At 44.4% G+C, this 21,437-nt stretch overlaps 1 protein-coding gene across 1 annotated transcript; it reads left to right on the forward strand.

Annotated features, from left to right (window-relative positions):
• Positions 1-1,482: 1,482 nt before the first annotated feature.
• frem1b (Fras1 related extracellular matrix 1b) lies at positions 1,483-21,195 on the forward strand. The gene is made up of 36 exons (XM_029000734.1): positions 1,483-1,618; positions 2,411-2,783; positions 2,985-3,079; positions 3,166-3,443; positions 3,541-3,740; positions 3,845-4,168; positions 4,472-4,580; positions 4,673-4,804; positions 6,446-6,790; positions 7,141-7,283; positions 7,541-7,737; positions 7,804-7,894; positions 7,988-8,155; positions 8,362-8,570; positions 8,781-8,874; positions 8,949-9,201; positions 9,285-9,479; positions 10,800-10,985; positions 11,303-11,499; positions 11,744-11,969; positions 12,589-12,733; positions 13,277-13,418; positions 14,161-14,356; positions 14,775-15,039; positions 16,367-16,781; positions 18,015-18,216; positions 18,294-18,438; positions 18,758-18,887; positions 18,957-19,029; positions 19,117-19,266; positions 19,578-19,834; positions 19,929-19,976; positions 20,165-20,362; positions 20,535-20,653; positions 20,758-20,843; positions 20,975-21,195. Exons 2-36 carry the CDS (start codon positions 2,550-2,552, stop codon positions 21,172-21,174), a joined length of 6,447 nt encoding a protein of 2,148 aa, XP_028856567.1. The 5' UTR covers positions 1,483-1,618; positions 2,411-2,549; the 3' UTR covers positions 21,175-21,195.
• Positions 21,196-21,437: the final 242 nt, after the last annotated feature.

The following is a 21,437-nucleotide window of genomic DNA, read 5'->3' on the forward strand; positions in this document are numbered from 1 at the left end:
GGCCACACTTGGCCTTGTATCAAACATGAATAATTAGATTGGTCTCTAAACATTGTGGATCAACAGTGTTGTGGAGGTAGTCGTGCATGAGCACATATCTGTGTGGCCAGATAAACAGGAGCTCCGTGTAACGTTGGTATTGCTGCAGAGCCTCAGCATTAAGGACGCAAAGTACTGGTACGCCACAGAAATGTTCGGACCTGGGCTGCTGATCTCCTTGAGACATTTTGCTGTTGTGCACTGACTGCAGATAATGTGAGCCAGCAGCAAGATTAGCCCCTAAAACACACTCTTGGGATCTGCTGCCTTCCATAACTTCAGCAATGGATGGCAAACTCCGACCAGCAGCTCTGGGCAAAAAAAGGGTTGAGACTGCCGGTAACAAGTGGCTGCGTTTTGTGTCAGCATCTCGTTAAACATGCCTCAACACATTCCTGATTGGTTTTAGGGCTTGATTAATGAGATCTGACATCCGTGCGCCTTCAGCTCGACCCACATTCAGCACCAGAAATGCTCCATTAATCACTGTTTACCGGGACATGTATGATTTTCTTATGGGTTTTTGCATGAGAAATTCTCTCTTTTTTTTTTCAGAAAATGTCTGGAAAGTTCTTGCTGCTCCTGCCTGTGAATGGAGTTGTCGTTAGCAAAAACAAGGGTGCTCAAGTCTATCAAGTCCTACTTCCTTTTGCGCCATGTGTTTTATCACTTAGGCTCTCTGAAGGCTTCCAGCGTGGCCCATGCAAATATCTGAGATGCTGAAAGACAGGGCCGAAGTTAAAGGGCACATTTAAAGGTCATGCTACGTACAAAAAGTTACATTCGGTATTTTTTTTATTCCCTCTAGGAGTGGGTCAATTTTTTGTCAAACTTCAATGTAAGGATGGTGTGTAAAACTTTACTTGCTATTCAGCAATAATAACTACAAGAACAAGGTAAAAATAGGGGTAAACTAGAAATTCACCAATAAGCTAAGAGAGGAGGAGCTATATCTTTGTCTTCTAGGTCAGGCCAGGGCAAAGGGATGACCCCGACTTGTGTGTGTTTGTGTGTGTGTGTGTGTGTGTAGTTTTCTTGAAAAAAAAAGTCTTTTGTTTTTCTTTTCTTTTCTTTCTTCCTACCTCCCCCCCCCCAAATCAGAACACCCGCTTCCCTCCAGGAAGTTTTCACAGCCATAAAACATCAAAGGGGTGGCTGTGCAGTGAACAGGTTTGTGTTTAGAACTTCTCAAGAGGTTAAATGAGATTAAAGGTTTTCTGCTTAGAAATGTTGATGTTCATTCATCGATTCTTTCTCAGTGTCTTTCATTTCTTCCTTCAGAGTGTTGGAGTGGAGTCTCACACGTGTCTCCTTTAGGGAGCAGGAACATCTGGACTTGTGAGTGTCAGGCAGCAGAGCACTCGGATTTCCTAAGTTTTGAGGTTTGACTGACCCCCCCACCCCGCCCGTCGCACACTGTCTGTGTCTTGCATTCTGTCCCCCCTTCTCTCCCTTTTCACTCTCTCTGTGTTACGCAGCTCCTCTCAGGAACATGCTCAGAGAAAAACTCTCTTTGTTTCTTTTGTGAAGTGTGTAGGCATCGCGGAGAGTGAGGCCAAGGGAGCGACTCCGGCTGAAGGTACGTGACAGAGACTCGGCGGTGTGTGTAAAGCGCCTTGCCTGAAAATGATAAGAGCAACAATCCCACTTTCTTTTTCCTTCTTCTCGCCTCTCTTTCGCTTTCTTCTTTCTTTTCACCCTTCCTTGCCTGGAAGTTTCTCAGTTTTTATTGGCTTCATGCTAATTTTACAGGCTAGCAAATTTTCTCAAATGCTTTTACTCTCTCATTACAGCTACTGCTTGGCAGGTTTATTGTACTGCTTCTCATTTATGCACACTCATCCAATCAAATAATTCAAAGGTTCCTTTATTTCTCCTTTCTGTGACTGAACAAAAAAAGAGCTAAGCTCTTCTTTGATAGATTGTTTGAATGGTGTGACTTTTGTTTTCCATTAAATTAGTTTCCTAAAAAAAACTCACAGAAAGAGGAGAGAAAGTCAACAGGAAACTATTGGCTTTTAATTTTTTGGCAGTTTGGGACAACTTTTTTAAACTTTCTTCAGAGTAAACAGCATTTTGCCAAACATTTAGCCCACATGTGAAGCTGTGGCCTCAGTCACTCCTGGCTGCATTCAAAGTGACTTTCTGCTTTGATCTGTCCCCGGACACCATAGCCAGCACCTCACCAGTTTCGCTGGTTAACCCCTCACCCCCGGCTGAGCTCAAGTCTGAAATGAAATAGAGGGTGAAACCCCCTCAGCATGCTCACAGTTGGCTCAGCATGCCTGGTTCACAGCCCAGGACTGAGAAAGGATTTTCCAAGTTTTTCATGACAGTTGATGATGGACTTCTTTTCATTTTTTTCTTGCAGGTTTTCATGCTGAGAGCTTATGGATGGCAGCTGAGCGACCTCGGAAGGCCTTACAGATTTGACGGGATGCATTTGCTATACCTACGTCAATGAATACTGGAGAAACTTTGCTTTTTCGTTGAATATTCTAGCGATTGAAATGAAGGTGATAGCTCTTCAATGGATGCTCTTCATCATGTCACTCCTCTCGGCCTGTGTCTCTGCCTATGGCCTGATACGATTGAATTTGGGAGTTCAAGTTCCTAGGGGTCAGTCAGTGTTCGTTACTGACAGAGAACTCCAATTGGGCATCAGCGGAAACTTTGAACCCTGTAAAGTGGAGGTGGTGCACAATGAACCACTTACTCAGAGAGTGGGCAAGCTCACCCCTCAGGTAAGTGTCAATAGAACACCATCCAGGCCTATTGTCCAGCAGCTTGTGGATGTCCGCATGTCACAAATCCTTTAAATTGTCACCACTGTGTGCAGAATCTTGAGCAAGTTGAAATGTATACAAAATCAAGTTTCTCTTTATTATGGAGATATTTTGATATTTATGTGTCGATTTGACTATTAACTTTCTTTGTTTGCACAGGTATTTGATTGTCAGTTTCTACCAGATGAGGTACAGTATGTTCACAATGGCAGCCCTTTGTTGGAGGAGGATGCAGTCTTGTTGAGGGTTTATAGGTACAATAATTATTAAACTGCCATGTTATCTTTGCTACATGTGGATGGAGAAAAGTCATCAAAAGACTTGGCATTGTTTTCTAAAGGTTCACAGATTCTGAGACCTTCATCGAAACTCTAGTGTTGACTGTGAAGGTCATGGAAAGCAGCAGTAAGCTTGTTCAGTTTGGGAACACATCCCTTCTGGTCCAGGAGTTTTACAACCTCTCAAATGCCCTGGACAGCAGTGTCTTGACCTTCCAGACTCAGACTGAGGTGGTGTGTACGGTCCGCCTTCTCACCTCAGATACGAATATGCCTGCACTGGGTCAGCTGGTCATGGAGGACCCTGCTCAAGCAGACCAGTTGCCGGGGCCAAGAAAAGGTAAACAGGTGTCATTGGATGATGTAACCAGTGTCCTCTAATCAACAACCTTGTAGCAACATTTTCATTTATCTGGTGAAAATGTTCCTCTTCCAAGGCAGACAAGCAGGATTCACTTGTCCTGGGAACAAGGCCTGTTTGCTTGGCACCAGGGAAGTCCAGCATCTTAAAACCACATGCAATGAGTTTCTCACTGCCGGTCTGAAGTACCAGCATCTCAGACCATCTTCACCAGAGACTGATTATATTCCTATAAGGGTGGAGCTGCGAGACAAAAGCTCGCGAGCCTTGCTTGAGGTCAGACTTTCATCTTAATGATACAGATCCTGTACATGTAACAATGGAAATGTGACAATAACAGGCTAATTGTCATCTAAATATCTTCCATCTTCCTTTGACAGGCAGAGAGTATTTGGCTGCCGGTAAAGATCCTTGGGGCCATGCCAAACCACCCACCCAAGGCTGGCGACATGTCCACATTTATCCTGGAAATAGACCAGTTCATCCTCACACCAATGACCACTACTGCGCTGGACGCTACGGATCACGAGACACCCCAGGCTCGGCTTGTCTTCAACGTGACCAAGCCTCCTCCTGAAGGCTACATCACCCACCTGGAAGACCACACCAAGTCTGTCAGCTCATTCACTGGCCAGGACCTCCACGAGATGAATATCGCCTTCCAACCCCCCAACAGCAGCTTCTCAGGAAGGAGGAAATATGAGGTGTCATTGGCTGCCTAGATCGCGTAGTACACTGTAAAAAAAAGTTTTTACCGTTACACTGGATGAAGAAAAAATTTAAGGCAACTGGTTTTCTTAAGTCCTTAAGCATTCTTAAGTTCCCTCAACTTCACACTAATGTAGTTGTAGCATAGGTGTGAAGTTGAGAGAACTTTGAAATTCTTTGCAACTGGTAGCCTTCAATTTTTAAGTTTTCCCAACTTTTTTTGACAGTGTACGATTTTAGGCTAGAGCATGTATTTTCAAAACGTTCTTCAAATTTACATTGTTTGAACTCTTTTTAAGGTTGAGTTTCAAGCAATTGATGACTCTTATGCAACCAGCCCTACAATCACAGTTCACTTCTACATCAGAACAGCTGAAACAAAAGCCCCACGAGTCTCTTGGAACATGGGTAGGCCACAGTCCACATGTAACAATCCATGATATTCAAATACCACAATTCAAGCATTTCCCTTCCCACTGATTCCTGCATAAACTGAACAGGTCTGGACCTGTTGGAGGGTCAGTCACGGCCAATCACCTGGGAGAACCTGCAGATTGTGGACAATGACAACATCAAGGCAGTCACTCTGGTTGCCGTGGATGGTCCCCTTCATGGAAGACTGAGTGTTCGAGGTGAGAAAATGTAGTAACTGTTTGTGAATCATCTATGTTGGCTGATTATACTGTACATTTGAACAATGACACTCCACCGTACTTCAAATGCACAACACTGCTGAGGCTAAGCTATTTGCCAGAATCAGTGGGGGACATGTCCTCTCTGCTGTCATCTTGATGTGCTTGTACTGTGCTGGGTAGGCGTGGTGCTTGTCACTGGTGCAGCATATGTGAGGTGGCCTGCATGTGTTTGCTAATCAGGTGTAAAATGGACCGTCGACACTTTGCCAGGGGGGCTTGGGCGCAAAGATGTCTCCAGAGCAACGGGCGTCTGCCCTTCCACTCTACTGCACTTGGGGGACGAGGCTTTGTTTGCGCAGACCTTGAACGAAGCAGATTGTCAAGACTTATGCAATTTCATGCCATGCTGCACAGAGAGCAAATGAAGACCCCCCCATCCCTTTTTTAAAGGTAGAACATGTCTGTTAATGGGGGATATTTATGTGTCAAAGCTCAAGTGCACCAGTATCTGCAGTAATGCTTATTGACAAAAGTCTCTCACGCATACATGATTTGAATGTAGAATCTTAATTAAATGATTCTCTCCTTTACTTTTGGCACTTTAATACCTAATACCTGCTAAAAACAAAACGGGAAAAGCTGCTTAGAAGCTAACTGAAGCTGTTTTATGTGCAGTCCTATGGGCCTGGGCTGCTCTCATCCCAAGTACCGGCAGCCACAAGTCATTTCCCACTTGCAACCGCACTGTAGCTTTAACTCTTGTTTACGCTCTCTGCCTAATGTGTTGAGACATAATCTATATGAAACAAAGCGGAGAAGAAAAACTGCTCCAAAAGTTTGGCATGGGACCTCAAAGGCTCTGGTGGCCACGTTGGATGGATTCTGTTCAGTTTGAGTTCTGGTCCAACACCACAGACTCTTGCTCTCTTTGGAGTTCTGACTGGGACTGGGAATTGCTCACCTGTACCACAGACTCTAGGATTTGTCCACTGGGGAAAGTCACAGTTAGGTTGGTCCAACGCCTTCAGCCAAATGGAAAGCTGCCTTTACCTCCACGCAGTGTCCTCTGAGCTGGGCCTCTCTGTTGGGCAGACGTCCCCCTCTTTTTATTGGGACTGCTGCCCATAGCCACCTTTGGGCCCAATTATGAAGTTGTTTCTCCATTGGATTTGTGGGCGCCCGTTTCCCCTGGTAAAGGTACTAATTAGGTTTTACTGGGCGACCATTCTTCACTCAATCTGTCTGCTGACCTTGCTCTTCTGTTTCCCTGGCAAGCAGGAGCGGCCCCGGCTCGCTGTGGGCAGCACACGCCTGCCTGGGAAGGCCGCCATTTTCCTTTTTGTTTTCATTGATGGGCAGAGCGGCCCCAGCCAGCTTATGTGTCTCTAGGCTAAGGCAAAATTTGTTGTGCTTTAAATCCCATTGTGAAAAATTAATAAAAAATTTAAATCACTAAGGAACATGGTTGTGATAACATAAACCAATACAAAAGTTATATGAGATGCCAAATGTTTAACTTGAAAATTATTACATTGTGTATTTAAGCATGTATTCAACTGAACAGTATTGTCATCAATATTTGAACATCAATTTGAATGTGACTTTGAAAAGATGTTTTGTACGTGTCTTTTACTGAAGGTGGGAAAGGCTTCATGTTCAAGGTTCAGGATTTGCGAGATGGTGTGGTTGTATACCATCACTCAGACACCGACACCACCCGTGACCACATTGTCTTCCGCATCACCGATGGCCGTCACAGCATACGGCACAAGTTCCCCATCAACATCCTGCCGAAAGACGATACCCCGCCGTTCCTCATCAACAACGTGGCTTTTGAGGTGCAGGAGGGGGGTTCTGTTTCTGTGCAGGAGTACATGCTGCTGGCCTCTGACCTGGACTCCAGTGATGACTATATCCTGTACCAGCTGATCACTCAACCTCGAGCTGGAGAGTTGGTTAAGAAAGCCTCAGCACACGATGTGGGTAGGTGAGCCCTGAACCTCTAATAAAACTGACAACCACCACAACAATGTCTTCTGGGCAGTAGAAACACCTTAGGTGAAAACTTGCAAACTTGCAGCTTATAAGGCCCAGTGTAAAGTTAAGGCACCTTAACAGAGGCTGAAAGCAGTGAAAGATAAAAATACATCCAGAAACTGTGTCAGATAGCTGCAAGTAATGCTTATTACCTTTAACCTAAGGGTTCAGCACCAAAGACAGCTCTTCATTAGTCACTGCATTACGTTATAAGTAAAGAGTAGGCAAATTCTTTAAAGTCATGTATCTTGTAAATATAATTCATCCTTGAAAGCACAATTTGCTCATCTTTGCAGGTGTACCAGTGAGCAGCTTTTTCCAGAGAGACCTGACTCAAGGACTGATATTCTATGCTCATTCAGGAGAAGAGGTGTTTGACGACACATTTGATTTCACACTCTCTGACAGTCACCAGCCTCCTAACCTCTCAGAGCAACATGTGAGTGTTTTTTTTCCAGGGGGAAGTCTAACTAAACTACAGGTGTCTTGGACAAGACTATAAAAAGAAATATGCTTTATTCTTTTTTAAAGAGATTGTGTTATAACATGTATTACATTGTATTTTTCCCAGTCAGTTATTAAACTTCTGAAAAGTGTAGTTCAGTGTAGTTCTTTTTTTCAACCAAGGGTAAAATGAATCGATCATATATTAAAAATATAATGTACTATTGATCTCACTTTCTGTTTTTTCCGCAGACTGTGGTGGTGCACGTGTTTCCCGTGAAGGACCAGCTGCCCAACGAAGTGTCTGGAACTGTTCGCTCGGTCACAGTGAAAGAAACTGAAGTTGTCTGCATCACCCAAAGCCACCTTCATTTCAGGGACCCTGAACACAAGGACACAGATGTGGCATATTTCATCACGCAACCCTGCTTCAGTCCCACTAATCCTGGGTAACACTACCGTTTCTCCCTTGCTTCTATTCAAGCCATTGTTCAACATTAATTGCAGCATTGCAGGATGCAAGATGCTGGCAGGCTGTTCTACACTGACAGCACCAACTCGATGAAGAAAGATGCCATGGTCCCAGTTCTGAAGTCATTCACTCAGGTGAAACCTGGACACCTAAAAGATGAAACTAAATATAAAAATCACCCACTAGGTCTGCACAATGGTTTGAACAGCACATCTACTATTTCCCAGAATGCTGTGAATCACCATAAAGTGGGCTACATGCCTCCCAATGAAGATATTGGACTAGAACCACTCTTCGTACAATTTATCTTCTCAGTCACTGACCAGCATGGTGGCACAATTGGTGGAATCGTCTTCAACATTACTGTTACTCCAGTTGATAACCAGTCACCGGAGGTACAATTTTTTGTAATTTCTTGTCAAGTAACAATGTAATAATTTAAAAATCCCTTGCATATTGATCACTCCCATGGTATTGATGCTTTAATTATTTTTTAATACATTTTTCCTGAATCTTTTGCCTGACCTCTACATACAGCTTGATTTACAATTTCATCTGTGAATTTTCATCTTCTTCATCTGCACACTTTTCTGTTCTACAGATGTTTGCAAACCTGATGCGGGTGGAGGAGGGCGGCGCAGTGTTCCTGACAGAAGAGCACCTGTTGGTGCGGGATGCAGACACCCCGCTGGACCGTCTCCGGGTGCATGTGAACACCCTGCCACGCCATGGCAGGTTGGAACTAAGGGGTGTCACTCTGCAGGAAGGGGGTGCTTTCCCTCTGTTAGATCTGAGAGCCCTGCACATCAGGTGGGATCTCATCCTCTGGCACTTCAGTTAGAGCTCTGTAGACACAAATTAAAACTGCAATTGATAAATTTGAAAAGATTATATATATATATATAAAGTATATATATATAAAGTGTGTGTGTGTGTGTGTGTGTGTGTGTTTGTGTTGTGTTTAATGTTAAAATAAGATGGGTTTGAATGTTCTTTTTAAATACATTTTTTATGAAATAGATATATTCATGACGACTCTGAAACTGTGAAGGACAGCATTAGTTTCACGGTGACTGATGGCATCAACTCAGTGCAGGGTGACTTGCTTGTGCAGGTGAGGTCTAGCACGTCATAGGTTTATTAATGTTGGAGTGGGCATCTGAGATGAGTTTTTCTTTCTTCTTGCAGATCTTCCCTGTTAATGATGAACCCCCTCAGCTGGGCTCTGGTCTGTGTCCGGGTCTGTCGTGTGCAGAGGGAGGTCATGTGAAGGTCACCGTGGAGTGTATCTTTGCCACAGATGCTGACAGTGATGATGCTCAGCTCAGATACATGCTGGCCCGGACACCAGCCCATGGGGAACTACAGCGAGGAGGGGTCACCATGGACAAATTCTCCCAGAAGGACCTTGTTGGAGGACTCATTTACTACCAGCACACAGGTCAGATACGAATCAGACGGAGTATTCGAGATTTTGAAACTATGTTTCCTTTCTTGAGAAACAATCATTTTCCATTTTGTCAGGAGGTGAAATTGGGCTGAACCCAGTGTGGGACTCTGTTACCCTCATTGTCTCTGACGGAGAAGCTGGAGGGACGGATGCCTGTTGCCAGAGTGATTTCATGCCACCACCTGTCCCCTTGCATGGCTCACTTCCGGTCTATGACCTCAACATCACAGTGCTTCCTGTAAACGACAAGCCACCATCAGTCACTATAGGTAAGTTTATGTGAGCCTTTAAACATTTGTTATGAAGGTATTGAATAAATTGGTTCATGATTACTTTATCACCCTAATTACTGCCATTGCCGTTGCATTATCATTTTCACCTAATCCCGTTTTGGCAAAATGCATGGAGCGCTTAATCCGAAGGACAACGTTTGTCCTGCAGCATTTCTTTTAAAAAAGCAGGACAAGAAAATTGATGCGAGGGGATGAGTTACTTAATCAGCATCACACACCCAACGCTAGGAGTGGCAGGGGGCAGACGAGGCAATTCGTCTTCGTGTGAGCACATTCCAGGGAATCACTGAGAAAAGGCTGCCAAAGACAGGGATTTAACTGCAAACCCCTGGCATGAAAAGAAACTTTGTGGTTATCACTGGAGAGCAGTGACCACTGGCAGACAATGGGAAGATGGGGATGAGGCGATGGAGGGTGTTCGCATTGAAACGCAGAAACGGGAGGCACCCATGATGAATACTGCCAGGAGTGGAAGCAAGGCCCAGGCGGAGTCATGCAGCTCTCCATTGGGAAAAGACAAAAGAAACACTCACAATCAGTAGGTGCCTCCCTCTCATCAGTCTGCTGCCAAGACGTGTGTTTCCCTCGCCACTGCACGGCCGATGTCCTAATTCGGTAATCCCTGGCAAACAACCACCAAGAAATATGTAATTCCTCAGGCCTGCTGCTGCAGTGGCTCCTGGAAATCTTGCAGTGGGTTTGCATGGAAACGGGAGGTTTGTTTAATTAATTCCCGCTGAATAAAGCAAAAGACTTGTTTGTAAGAGCATTAACACTGGCCAAATCTGCAATCCAGCATTCTCTCTGAGGATGCTTGGTTTATCACTTATATCCCAGACTGCTGGTCATTTAATCCCCCCTGCCTTGCTGCAGAGCAGATCCGAGTGCAACCCCACCGGTGCCCGTTCGCCATTCATTATTTATCCGCTCGGTAAATGGGAGCAGATGCCAGTGAGCGCGGGCATGATGGCTTTATCAGCACCCAGGTGGCAGCATGCTGGCCAGGAGCCGAGAACGGAAGGAGCGAGGGAGTGAATGGAGAAGGGGGAGGAGGAATGCATGGGATGGAGAGAACAGAAATGGAGATAAAACTGACATGAATGGATAGTAAGATATGAGAGATGGCACAGCGAATAGATGGAAATCAGACCATGTCACAGTGGTGACAGTAATCCATTCCTCACCGGGTCACCACCAATTACAGTAAATCACAGTATGCCACAGAACAGAACACAATAGTTAACAATCAGTCACTGTACTGACTTATTGCCTTTGTGATTGTCCTGTCCCTCGCAGGTAGTATATTTGCAGTGGATGAAGGGACGTCTGCCTGTCTGTGCGGCGGGTTCTTGGGAGCCTTGGACTTAGATACAAACCCAGAAGATCTGGCCTTCCACATAGAAACACCACCTCAGCATGGCTTCCTGGAGAACACGCTGCCCTCGCCGGGCTTCGAGAAGAGCAACGCAGGAGTTCGAGTGGGTCGGTGTCACGCCTGCTTTGAGTTAAGCCTTTGGTTCCCAGACCTGTTCCTGTTTCTCATTGCAAACGTCTGTATTTCCAACTGGTCGCCATTAGGCAGTTAACAGTCACCTGCTCCTAATTTAAGTAGGGCTTACATGAAAACATTCTGACAGTGTACCTGGGAAATGTTGTAAATAGCTGTGAATGTGCATGACTGCTGCATATGAATATAACAGTGGCAAGGGGAAGGACAATGAAATGGTGTGGAATACAGGTACAACCTCATATTTTCTTTTCACAGAAACCTTCCTTGAAATGGTTTTGTTCTCTTTTAGACACTTTCAGCCAGCTCCATCTCAGCTCTGGCTTTATAAACTATGTCCAGTCAGAACATGTTGGCGCAGAACCGAAGGGTGACCACTTCCTGGTCAGTGTCAGCGATGGAGTACACAGGTCGACACCTGTACCCTTCTACATCATTATCAACCCCACTAACGACGAGCCGCCCTCACTCACCCTAAACAATTTTACTGTGAGTCAAACCAATAATCAATGGCACTTTAGCAACATAGCATCTTATCTGCACAGTAGAGATCCACTATTCTTTATTTTCCCCCCAAAACTCTCAAGATCACAATCGATAAATGTCAGAATTCTTTAAAAAGGTGTACATATTTCAAATATTTCACCAGCATTCAGAGTCATGTAAGGAAGCTGCCAGATTGTGAATATGTAAAGGAGAGCTATCCAGTCACCATTTTTCTCCCCTTTCTCAGGTTAAGGAAGGTGGGATTAGAGACCTGAGTCCTGAAATTCTTTATGCAGTGGACTTGGACTCCCATCCAGATGCGCTGACCCTGACAGTCATGCTCCCGCCGGCTCATGGAGCCTTGCTCAGCAGCAGTTACAGCCTCGAGATCGGCCACCACAAAGACGTGGGCCATGAAGTTCAGCATCGCAGCCAGCCAGTGCACTCCTTCACCCTGCAGCAGCTGAAAGAAGGTCAGCGTTTTCACAGAGTTTCTTGACATTTTTCATTTCAGTGATTCAATGACAGCCTTGTTTGTGTGCTCAGATTTATCCTACTCGATGGCATATTTTGGGTATGGGGCATTGAATCAAAACAGGGGGAGGGGGCCGAGGGGGGTGTGGCATCCCATAGTGAGGCCAGCCGGCCCCCTCCTGCGTCTTCCAGAGGGCACTGGTTTGTCATCATCGTCTGGATTCCAGCTCTGCTTAGCAGATGTTGGAGACAGAGGTCACAGAGAGCCTGTGGTGCCTGTGCCTCCCCTGCAAAAGTCCTTCCAACCACTCGCCATGCTGTTACCTCATAGCCACCGCACTCATACCCTCGTTAGCAAGTGCCACAGCATAGGTGAATCACTCATTAGCAAAGAAAGGCTGCCTGGGAGTTGTGTCGAAAGAAATGTTTTAATCTGACATTGGATATCAATCTATACCACTGATGACACTGATGTCATATTAGCCATCGTCATGAAAACCCAGGCATGGGCATCCAGTAAATTTGCCCTCCTAACATATGTTTAAACTACATGAATATATGTATTTCCTCAATTTTTTTTTTCCCTGACTCTTTCAACCCCATGGTCCCCGGTGATAGGGATGAAAGTGGTGTACATGCACGATGACACGGAAACCCTTCAGGACTCCTTCAGCATGCAGCTGACAGATGGCAAGCACACAGTCCAGGGGACAGCGTGGGTCTGCATCCTACCAGTCAATGATGAAAAGCCACGGTTGCTAAAGTAAGGACGCCCTGGGACAAATTGCCAGCCAAAAAGGCGGATGAAATGAGAGGTTGAGCTGGGGGAGGGGAGGTGAAGAGGGGACTGGGACACTGTGTGTTTGTTTGAGTCCGTGTTCTCTGCTGGGTTATGAGCTCGGGGGGGTCAGCGCAACCTGCGCTGCACATGTGCACATGTGGCAAGGGAATCTGCGGTGTCCCACTGAATGAGTGACTGAAAATTAAGTTACATCCTTGACTAAGTCAGGCCTGCTTTATCCATACTGTGTTTTTCCTGAGATCAGTTTTGACTTGACTCGATGCGTTGGCAGAGGCTGTCACTTGTAAACTCTGCCTGGGCAGAAATAATGTGTGTTTTTGGCAGACACTGGCTTCCTTGTTTATGCATCCTTTTGGATCAGGGCTGACAGGCCAGTCCCTTTTGCCTTTTGTTCCTTCTGATGTGCCGGTTGGAATGCACAGGCTTGTTAATTTATTTAAGGAATGGATTTACTGCGCTGGGCCCTCAGCGCTTGTCACCATTTCCCCTCTTTTCCTGTCACAGGAATGCAGGTGTAGAAGTGGAGGCCATGAGCCGAAGGGTCATTTCCAGTGTGGTGCTAAATGTTGAGGACCTGGATACACCAAGCCATGAGATCTATTACATCCTCAATGTTATACCCAAATTCGGTCTTCTCCAGCTGAAGGTCATGTGTATTCAGCAAAATATACATCTGTCACATAGAACCAAGTAGTCTCTCCAGGATTTTATAATGTTGAGGTTATTATACATGTATTTTCACATTATATTAACACAAATTCAACCTGCCCTGTGGAAATCTGTTGAGGAATTTCACCTTAACCAACAATGGCGGTTGTCATGTCATGTAGTTACATGACATGACATAATAATAACACACATCAGAAATAATAACACACATCAGACAGGTATCGCAGAAAATGCTTCAACGAGTGTTATTCAAATTGTTTCATATTTGCTACAAAAACTGCTACTGAACACAGAGCTTTTTTATTCTCAATGATTCTCCTAGGATTTTACTGCGAAAAAATTGCAAAGCACAGCACACTCTTTTGTTGCAACAAAATCAGGCATTGGAGGCTGCAACGATTCCCAAAAATGCTACAAAATCCTCAAGAAATGTAACAATTAAGTCCATGTGCTTAATTCTAAGAACTTGGTTTATCCCTCCTTACTGATACACTGTAAAAAACCCTACAACAAAAAACAGTAATTCATATGTGTACAGTTTTATCCGCTGTTATAAACAGTCTCATCCACCAGCTTGTCTTGTATTTAGTAACTGTGAGCTGATGAAGGGTTAGATGATCCAGTAAGAGAAACAGAATATCTGAACAGAATAACTGAGTAACAGAAATAGACACTCATGACAGGAGGGATTGACATTTTGTGGATGTGTGTTTGAGCAGACAGAGGTCGGGTGGACTGAATTGGTGGCAGGGATGAATTTCACACAAGAGGACGTGGAGATGAACCGGCTGTGGTATGCCCACACCAGCTTAAGTGACTTCAAAGGATACGACCGATTTGTCTTCTATCTCAGCGATGTGGACAATAACTCCCCTCCTCAGACCTTTTACATCTCTGTCCACACTACTCAAAAAGGTGAGAATGTAACCAGCAACTGCAACTTTGTCTTAACAATGGAGTGAAGGTGGCAGAGACGTCAAAGCTTTATCAGACAGACTATATATAATTCAGAACCAGGCTTTCCCTGTTGCCACCTGGCTTTGCCAGTCCGGTGAGCATGGAGACCTGTGTATTGGTGGCCCTTATGGCCCTCTGCTGCCTAATCCTTAAGGAGCCCAGGTGAGAACCTTGAGGCACTCCGGATGAACGGCCCACGTGAATTATTAAAGAAGGAAAATGCTGGAACAGCTGCAACCTCCGCAGCACAGGTCCCTGGTCATTGCCCCATTTTCATTTTGTGCTACATGAAATGAGAAATACACATTTCGGGTTTAGAACATTTGCTTTGATATTCCATAATGTTTCATCAGCATAAACTCTTTTCTTCACCTAGGTGATATTGTTCTGGTCACAAAAACAGTAACGTTGATGGAAGGGGAGAGGGTTGTTCTGACTACCGACCACCTCATGGCCACAGACAATGGAAGTGCATCAGAAGAGCTATTGTACACCGTAGTGGACCAACCCAGACATGGGCACCTGCATGAAGTTCAGCATCCTGGGGTAACCCTGACCACTTTTTCTCAGATGGACATTGCAGCCCATCGTGTGTGTTACACCCATGACAACAGCAGATCTGAAGACCAAGACTCTTTCAGGTCAGGCCCCTGAAACAGATACATATATAATCCACAATAATGTCCAATAGTACCTTTAATATTTTAGCAATAATACCTTTAATAAAGCTATTTTAGGCGTCTTTGAATTCTCTACTTTCATAGAGAATTGATCAGGAAACCAAGACCCAGTAGTTTATTAGACAGGCGAGGGTGTCTAATCACCCTGAAGCTGCATGGCTGACCTGTCCATTGTGTCGTAACACTCTATGCATGTGTTTGTCACCCAAAACCCTTGGCTGCATTTCACCACATGGTCAGCTGGGAGTAAACAATCAGCCAATCCCGATGAGAGAGTGGCGCTCAGACCACGGTTGTTGAATACACCCCGGTCACTGACAAACTCTGTCATAAGAGGCAACGGTTGATTTTTCAGTGAAGAGCCCACTGCAGATCCAGCCAGTCATGTTTTGCCACTCAAACTTTAAAAACCCCAGGATGCTACATGGCACTGTGGCGCAGCTCCATTGGTAAACAGCCCACATGTGTGTCACCACTGACAGCCGGGGTTTGTGCTTGTGCCATGTGGGTGAAGCATTTTGTGACAGCAGCACATCATATTGCGTGACACCTGAGCAAACACCTGTTTGTCAGACTCACCCCTGACAGCAATCGCCCTGGCCAGGAGTGAGGCAGAAGGTGTTTTCAAAGTGCTGTTTTATTCCAAACCCCCCCTCTATGTTGCCGTGACAGCAGATGATGAATGGGGATTATTAAGAACATAATAATGCTGCCTGGCATTGCTTACATGGCATCCAGAGATCAGTCCACCGACAGGGATCCCTGGGCACAATTACTGAGCAAAAATAGGACAATGGCAGCACCAGATGTTTCACCAGTTTGGCAGAGCAAGCAGACCTGTATTCAGCAGGGTTGCATGTGGTGGCGCTCGGTTATTCGCCGTGGCTGCCGGGTGCCAGCTGCAGGGCTTCAGGGTGCTGTGTGGGCATCTTTGAAAGTGTGTATGGGCGTGACCGTGTGTGTTTTTGTGTGTATGTATGAGAAGCAGATTGTTTGGCAGGGGATTGTCTCCTTATCCCCCTCTTTTTCTGCTCTGCTTCCCCGTCACAGTCACAAACTGGACAAGAGGAATCCCCTCTAGACACACACCACTCCGGTCTGACATAACAGATCTTCACTTAATACCAAAGCTTAGTAAAAACGGCTGTTGTGGAACATAGCTATATATTTTTATATATATGAAGCCTTTTTATTAATTTAAAAGACAATTCAATCAATTCATTGATTGAATATAGCAGGTTGAATAGCAAGTTGACCCCTTATCTAATGTTCTGGTTTAATTCTACAGCTTTGTCATCACCAGTGGTCTGACCTCCAAATCTGGCTCCCTGCAATTCGTGGTGGAAAGCAGTGATCGTATCCCACCTACCCTGAAAATAAACACGGGCCTGCAGCTCTCCGAAGGGGCTGTGAAAATTATCACCCCCGAGAACCTGGAGTTGAGCGATCCAGATACAGCACTGGAGAACCTGACCTATACCCTGACTCAGATGCCCCAGCATGGCTGGCTCCTGCTCAGGGGCTTTCCTGTGCCCCACTCCCGCTTCACACAGGCCAACATTCATAGCATGGAGCTGGCTTATCATCACCAGGGTGGGCCAGTCCGCATCGACAGGTTCAGCTTCCTACCCTCAGATGGAACAAACACAGGCTATCTGGCACATGGGCAGTTACAGAATGAGCCTTCCATCTTTACCATTCAGGTGAAAAACTTGTTTCTGTGTTCAGTGATTTTATGATTCCTTTCAACTGTTTATATGAACTTATGTTTAAGAAATACACAAGTTTCACATTCAATCAACAGCTCAATTTATTTCTATAAAGGAGGTGAAATGGTTAACATGAAGCATGCCAGAAGCATTGCATGCAAGATGCTCATGTAGGCCAGGTGTTTGGTGTTTGTCTGGAGTTTGTCCCTTGCTCAGTTTTGTATCGAGGGTCCCCTGACCCACCACACGCTCTGAAATTCTGTTGAGTAGCCAGCGAGGCGGCTAACATGCTGGCCAGTACCACATGCCCTGGGCTTCAGAGAGAGCGTTGCTCCGCAGGCCCAGGTGAGGCCATCATGGGCAAGAAACGTTTCCCTTAGAGCCTCCTGGGGGCCTTTTCTTTGTCATTTGGCTGGACCCGCTATGTACCTACGCCAGTCAGAAAAGTGCAGAATGCTCAGCTGAATGCTCAAGCTTCCTACCCACCCTAGAGAGACTGTGTTCGGAATCCTCATAAATAATACCTTAAACCTTGCCCACATGTTTCAGTTTTCAGTTTTCAGAAGGGCTAACAATAGTTCACGACGTCAAGCTGCAATAAGCCTAGTCAGCCAAGTTTAGAAGGAAGGGATTTTGTAGTAACAATGGGAGACTCTGTCAGTTACTGTAGGCTTCTGGCAGTTGGTACAGGAAGGATGTATCTGCCAAATTAGCACAGCACAGTTCATTAAATGGACAAAATTGCTTTATTTTTACAATTGTCATGTACAAAATTGAGGCCAATATATCATGAATAATATTGTATATTCAGTATAACATATTAATATAGCATTATAATGAAGTGTACTATATTGTGTAATACTATTAGATATGTAGTGTGTATATATATATATTTTTTTTCCCTCAAAATAAATAGCTTCTAATATTTCTAATGCTAATAAATAATCTAAAATAATGATTATGGTAATAGTTTCTGTAGCCTGTATAATCACATTAAATTCACACTCTGTTGCACATAACATAACGAGAGCTCCCTCGTCTGGTCTTATAATATCAGTGCAGGTAAATGCTAAAAAGTGCCAAGCCTGCTTTGTTACTTTGAAAACTAACTTTTCAGTATGTATGTGACTCCATTGCCATATGAACACATTGTCACTTCACCTCAACACTGTTATGAAAAATAAGCTATAAACTATATTACACGGAAACATTTGTCAAAAATGACAGGTGGAGCACCTGGACAAGATGCCACCAGGTCTTGTGACCAAGACGATCCCCAGCAGATTGGAGAGTCTGCAGAATGGCCTGCAGGTTATTTACATCACCTCCAGGGAGCTCCAGGCCTCAGACCCCGACAGCCCAGACCAGGAGTTGGAGTTCACTATCGTACGACCCCCTCACTTTGGATATCTGGAGAATGTCCTAACAGGCAAGAGCCTTTGATGTAAAGGAATATAGCATAGGCCAGGTCAAATGCAGGATGCTGAATATTGTTCATATTTACAGGAGGTTACATCAAGGGGCGCTTCACTCAGAAGGACCTGGACCAGAAAGCGGTACGATTCATCATCCCTGCAGACGTGGAGGTGACAGCTGACAGCTTTGAATTTCGTGTCACAGACCCAGCAGGAAACACCATGCTGCCTGAAATGTGAGTCCACAGGTCGATTGTATATGAACTTAAGTTCATTTTTCAGGAATATGTAACCTCGAAACAAGTTTTCTAAAGGAAATGTAAAAAATCTGGGGTATACTGGCTGCACTCCTGCCTCGTTACAAAAACACCTCAGACCATGTACTTGCTTCTGTGAAGGCTTACATAAATTATTTCTAGTTCTGTTTCTTGTTCTTTGTTTGCAACCAGAACTGCTGGGATTAGCTCCATCTTGTAAAATATGTAAAATATGAATGGGTGGATCAAAATAGATTTGTAAACCTTGTAATAGCAACTGTTTGACTGCCTCTTTAAGGATGGAGTTGAGGTGGTCTCGGGTGGAACTCTCCACTACATGTTACCGTGTGTGTGAGAATTCTGGGACGCTGTCAATTCAGGTGACACGTAACGGCAACAGCATAGACCCTGCCTACGTCACCATACAGGTACAGTTTCTACTGACAAACAGGGCAGCACAATTCATATAGTTGGATAACTTCTAATGTTGGTTGAAGGTTGAAGACGGAACTGCTAAAGTGGGCAAGGATTTCACTCACAGCACTGCTACACTGATTCAGTTTGATCCAGGTATCCAGAGTTTCTGCAAAGCTCACATGATTCCTTGTTCTGGTGTCATGTTAATAGATCCATACTTCTCAATTTCTTTCTGATCAGGGGTAAACATCAAAACCTGGAACATTTATCTCAATGATGATGGCCTAGAAGAAAACCATGAGAAATTTGAGGTGGTTCTGGAAGCACAAAGGAATGCAGTTCTGGGTCCTAAGAACAGGGCCACTATAGAGATTGTAGATCCAAGGGGAGGTAAATTTGGAAATTCTATACAATAGTTTCATATCACATATCACAACTTTTATTGCCTGCAACTTTTTCATTTCCGCCAACTCATATTGCCTGTACGACTTGGGCACTGAGGCCCAATCCCCGACTCACACGCTACTTTTATGTGGTGCTCAGGGAGAAGCAATGTATAGCCAAAGGAGCAAAGTTTTTTTGCTCTCACTAAATTTTTTCCATGTGTGCAAATTCTATGCACGGTGTGTATTAGTTCACTGCTATGGAAATATTTAAAATCAGTGTTTTCTTGTTGTTGTTCATTTTTGGTGGCCCACTAGGCAAATGTGACCCTGATGACCTCAGTCTCAAAGAGAATGAAGAGCACAGGCCGAGTGCCCATACACCCCATCCAGCTCCAGACAAAGAACCTGATCCAGACAGCCAAACAGAGATTTTATGGGAAAGCCACCCTCCTAGGGGGGATGTACCAGGTCGCAGGCATTTCTTGGATTACTCTGTGGGAGAACCGCAGGACCAGGCTTACCAAAGCCAAGAAAGGAGACCATTTCAAGTTCTGGGCACCAACAGTCATAGAGTGAGCCAGGCAGTTTTAAAAGAAATGCAATCAGATCACATCCAGATCACATTCTTCACAGAATTAAAGTAAATGTTTCTGTTCTGTCCCCCAGGTACATCTCTCAGAGGGAAAGTGGAGCAGCGACGAGAGGGTTTGGAAGGTAAGTTTTCTGGGTGCATGAAATTTTTATATGAGCCACTAGTGTAGACCCAATACAGGCTGGAACTTGCATCCAAGGTTTAAAATATATCTATTTGGAGAAAAGAAAATTATTTACCGATTGATATTAGTTCTCAAAAGCTCCACACAACTATCCAATTAACCATTTGAACCAAATCTTTTAATAAGGTTCATGAGGTGTTTCCCTTGAGGATTTTGGAGGAAACTGTCATAAATTCAGAGCCTGTACCCGGAGCCCATCCTGCTCTGGAAATCACCCCAATCTGGACCTGGCCTGGGAATTCTTTAAGTGGAATTAGGACAGAAGAGGTCCCCCAAGGCGATTCGCCTCCTCCTGGCTCTGACCATGCAAGTCTACAGCATGAAGTAAATCCCATGTTCTAACTCTAAATCAATATATTGTGTTGCTTTAAAATGCCATGTCATGTCATAAAATGTCATGAAATTCAAAACAATAGTAACTGCGGTTAGTTGAACATAATACACTGAAAACTATTTTTCTTTCTACTGTCTCCCTGTTTTTTTTCCTTCTTTCCAGTCTGTTGAAGCAGCAAGTCTTGCCTGTCCAGCCGATTGGATCTATTACAGGAAGAACTGCTACATCCTGGGGCCTGGGTTAGCCAGCTGGAGCAGCGCTCAACATGCATGCTCTCTGTTGTACGTAAATACACCATCCAGATCCTAATCTCGTCCGTGCATAGGCACTCCATTTACTTTTTCAGTAATATTTATGTTAAAATGTTCTGCTTGGTCTCCCCTAGGTTTAACAGTCATTTAACTAGTATCCACTCCAGAACGGACATGAGGAGGTTGTGGAGGCTCGCTGGAAAACAGCCATTTTGGATTGGTAAAAAAAATACCTAATGCTGCATGGCAAATAGGAACTGACTCTTCCTCACATTACTGGACAAACATGGGCAAAATTCAGGTCTGGGCTTTTCCCATTGTACAATTAGGATGTGGTTTTTCGGCTTATAGGACTCACTGGAGCCCCAGGACAATGGAGTTGGACCAACAGCAGACAACTATCATTCTCCAGACTCGAGAAGAGCAGAGGCTCACAACCTGCCATTGATGTCTGTGTGTTGGCTGAAACCCAGAAAAGATGGACACAGAAGAGCTGCACCACTGGAATAGAATATAGATATATTTGTTCCACACCAGCTCAAAATATTTGACAGGATTTTTAAAAGATGATAAAAGATGCCAAAACAGTATACTAGCAAAGGATATTTTTGTAAAAATACTAAGGTACACTGTATATTTTTTAAAATATTTTCTGTTTAGAATCCTGTCATATTTATATAGCTTTTTATGTACTTTGCTGTAATTTATAAAGTTAAGATGACTATCTATGCTGTAGTTAGTAATACTAGATTTGTTTATGTAACATGTTTGAATAAACTGTGGTATTAAAAGTAAATATGCATAATTCATATGA

The sequence above is a fragment of the Denticeps clupeoides genome, chromosome 13, assembly GCF_900700375.1.
Source record: "Denticeps clupeoides chromosome 13, fDenClu1.1, whole genome shotgun sequence".
Classification (NCBI taxonomy): domain Eukaryota; kingdom Metazoa; phylum Chordata; class Actinopteri; order Clupeiformes; family Denticipitidae; genus Denticeps; species Denticeps clupeoides.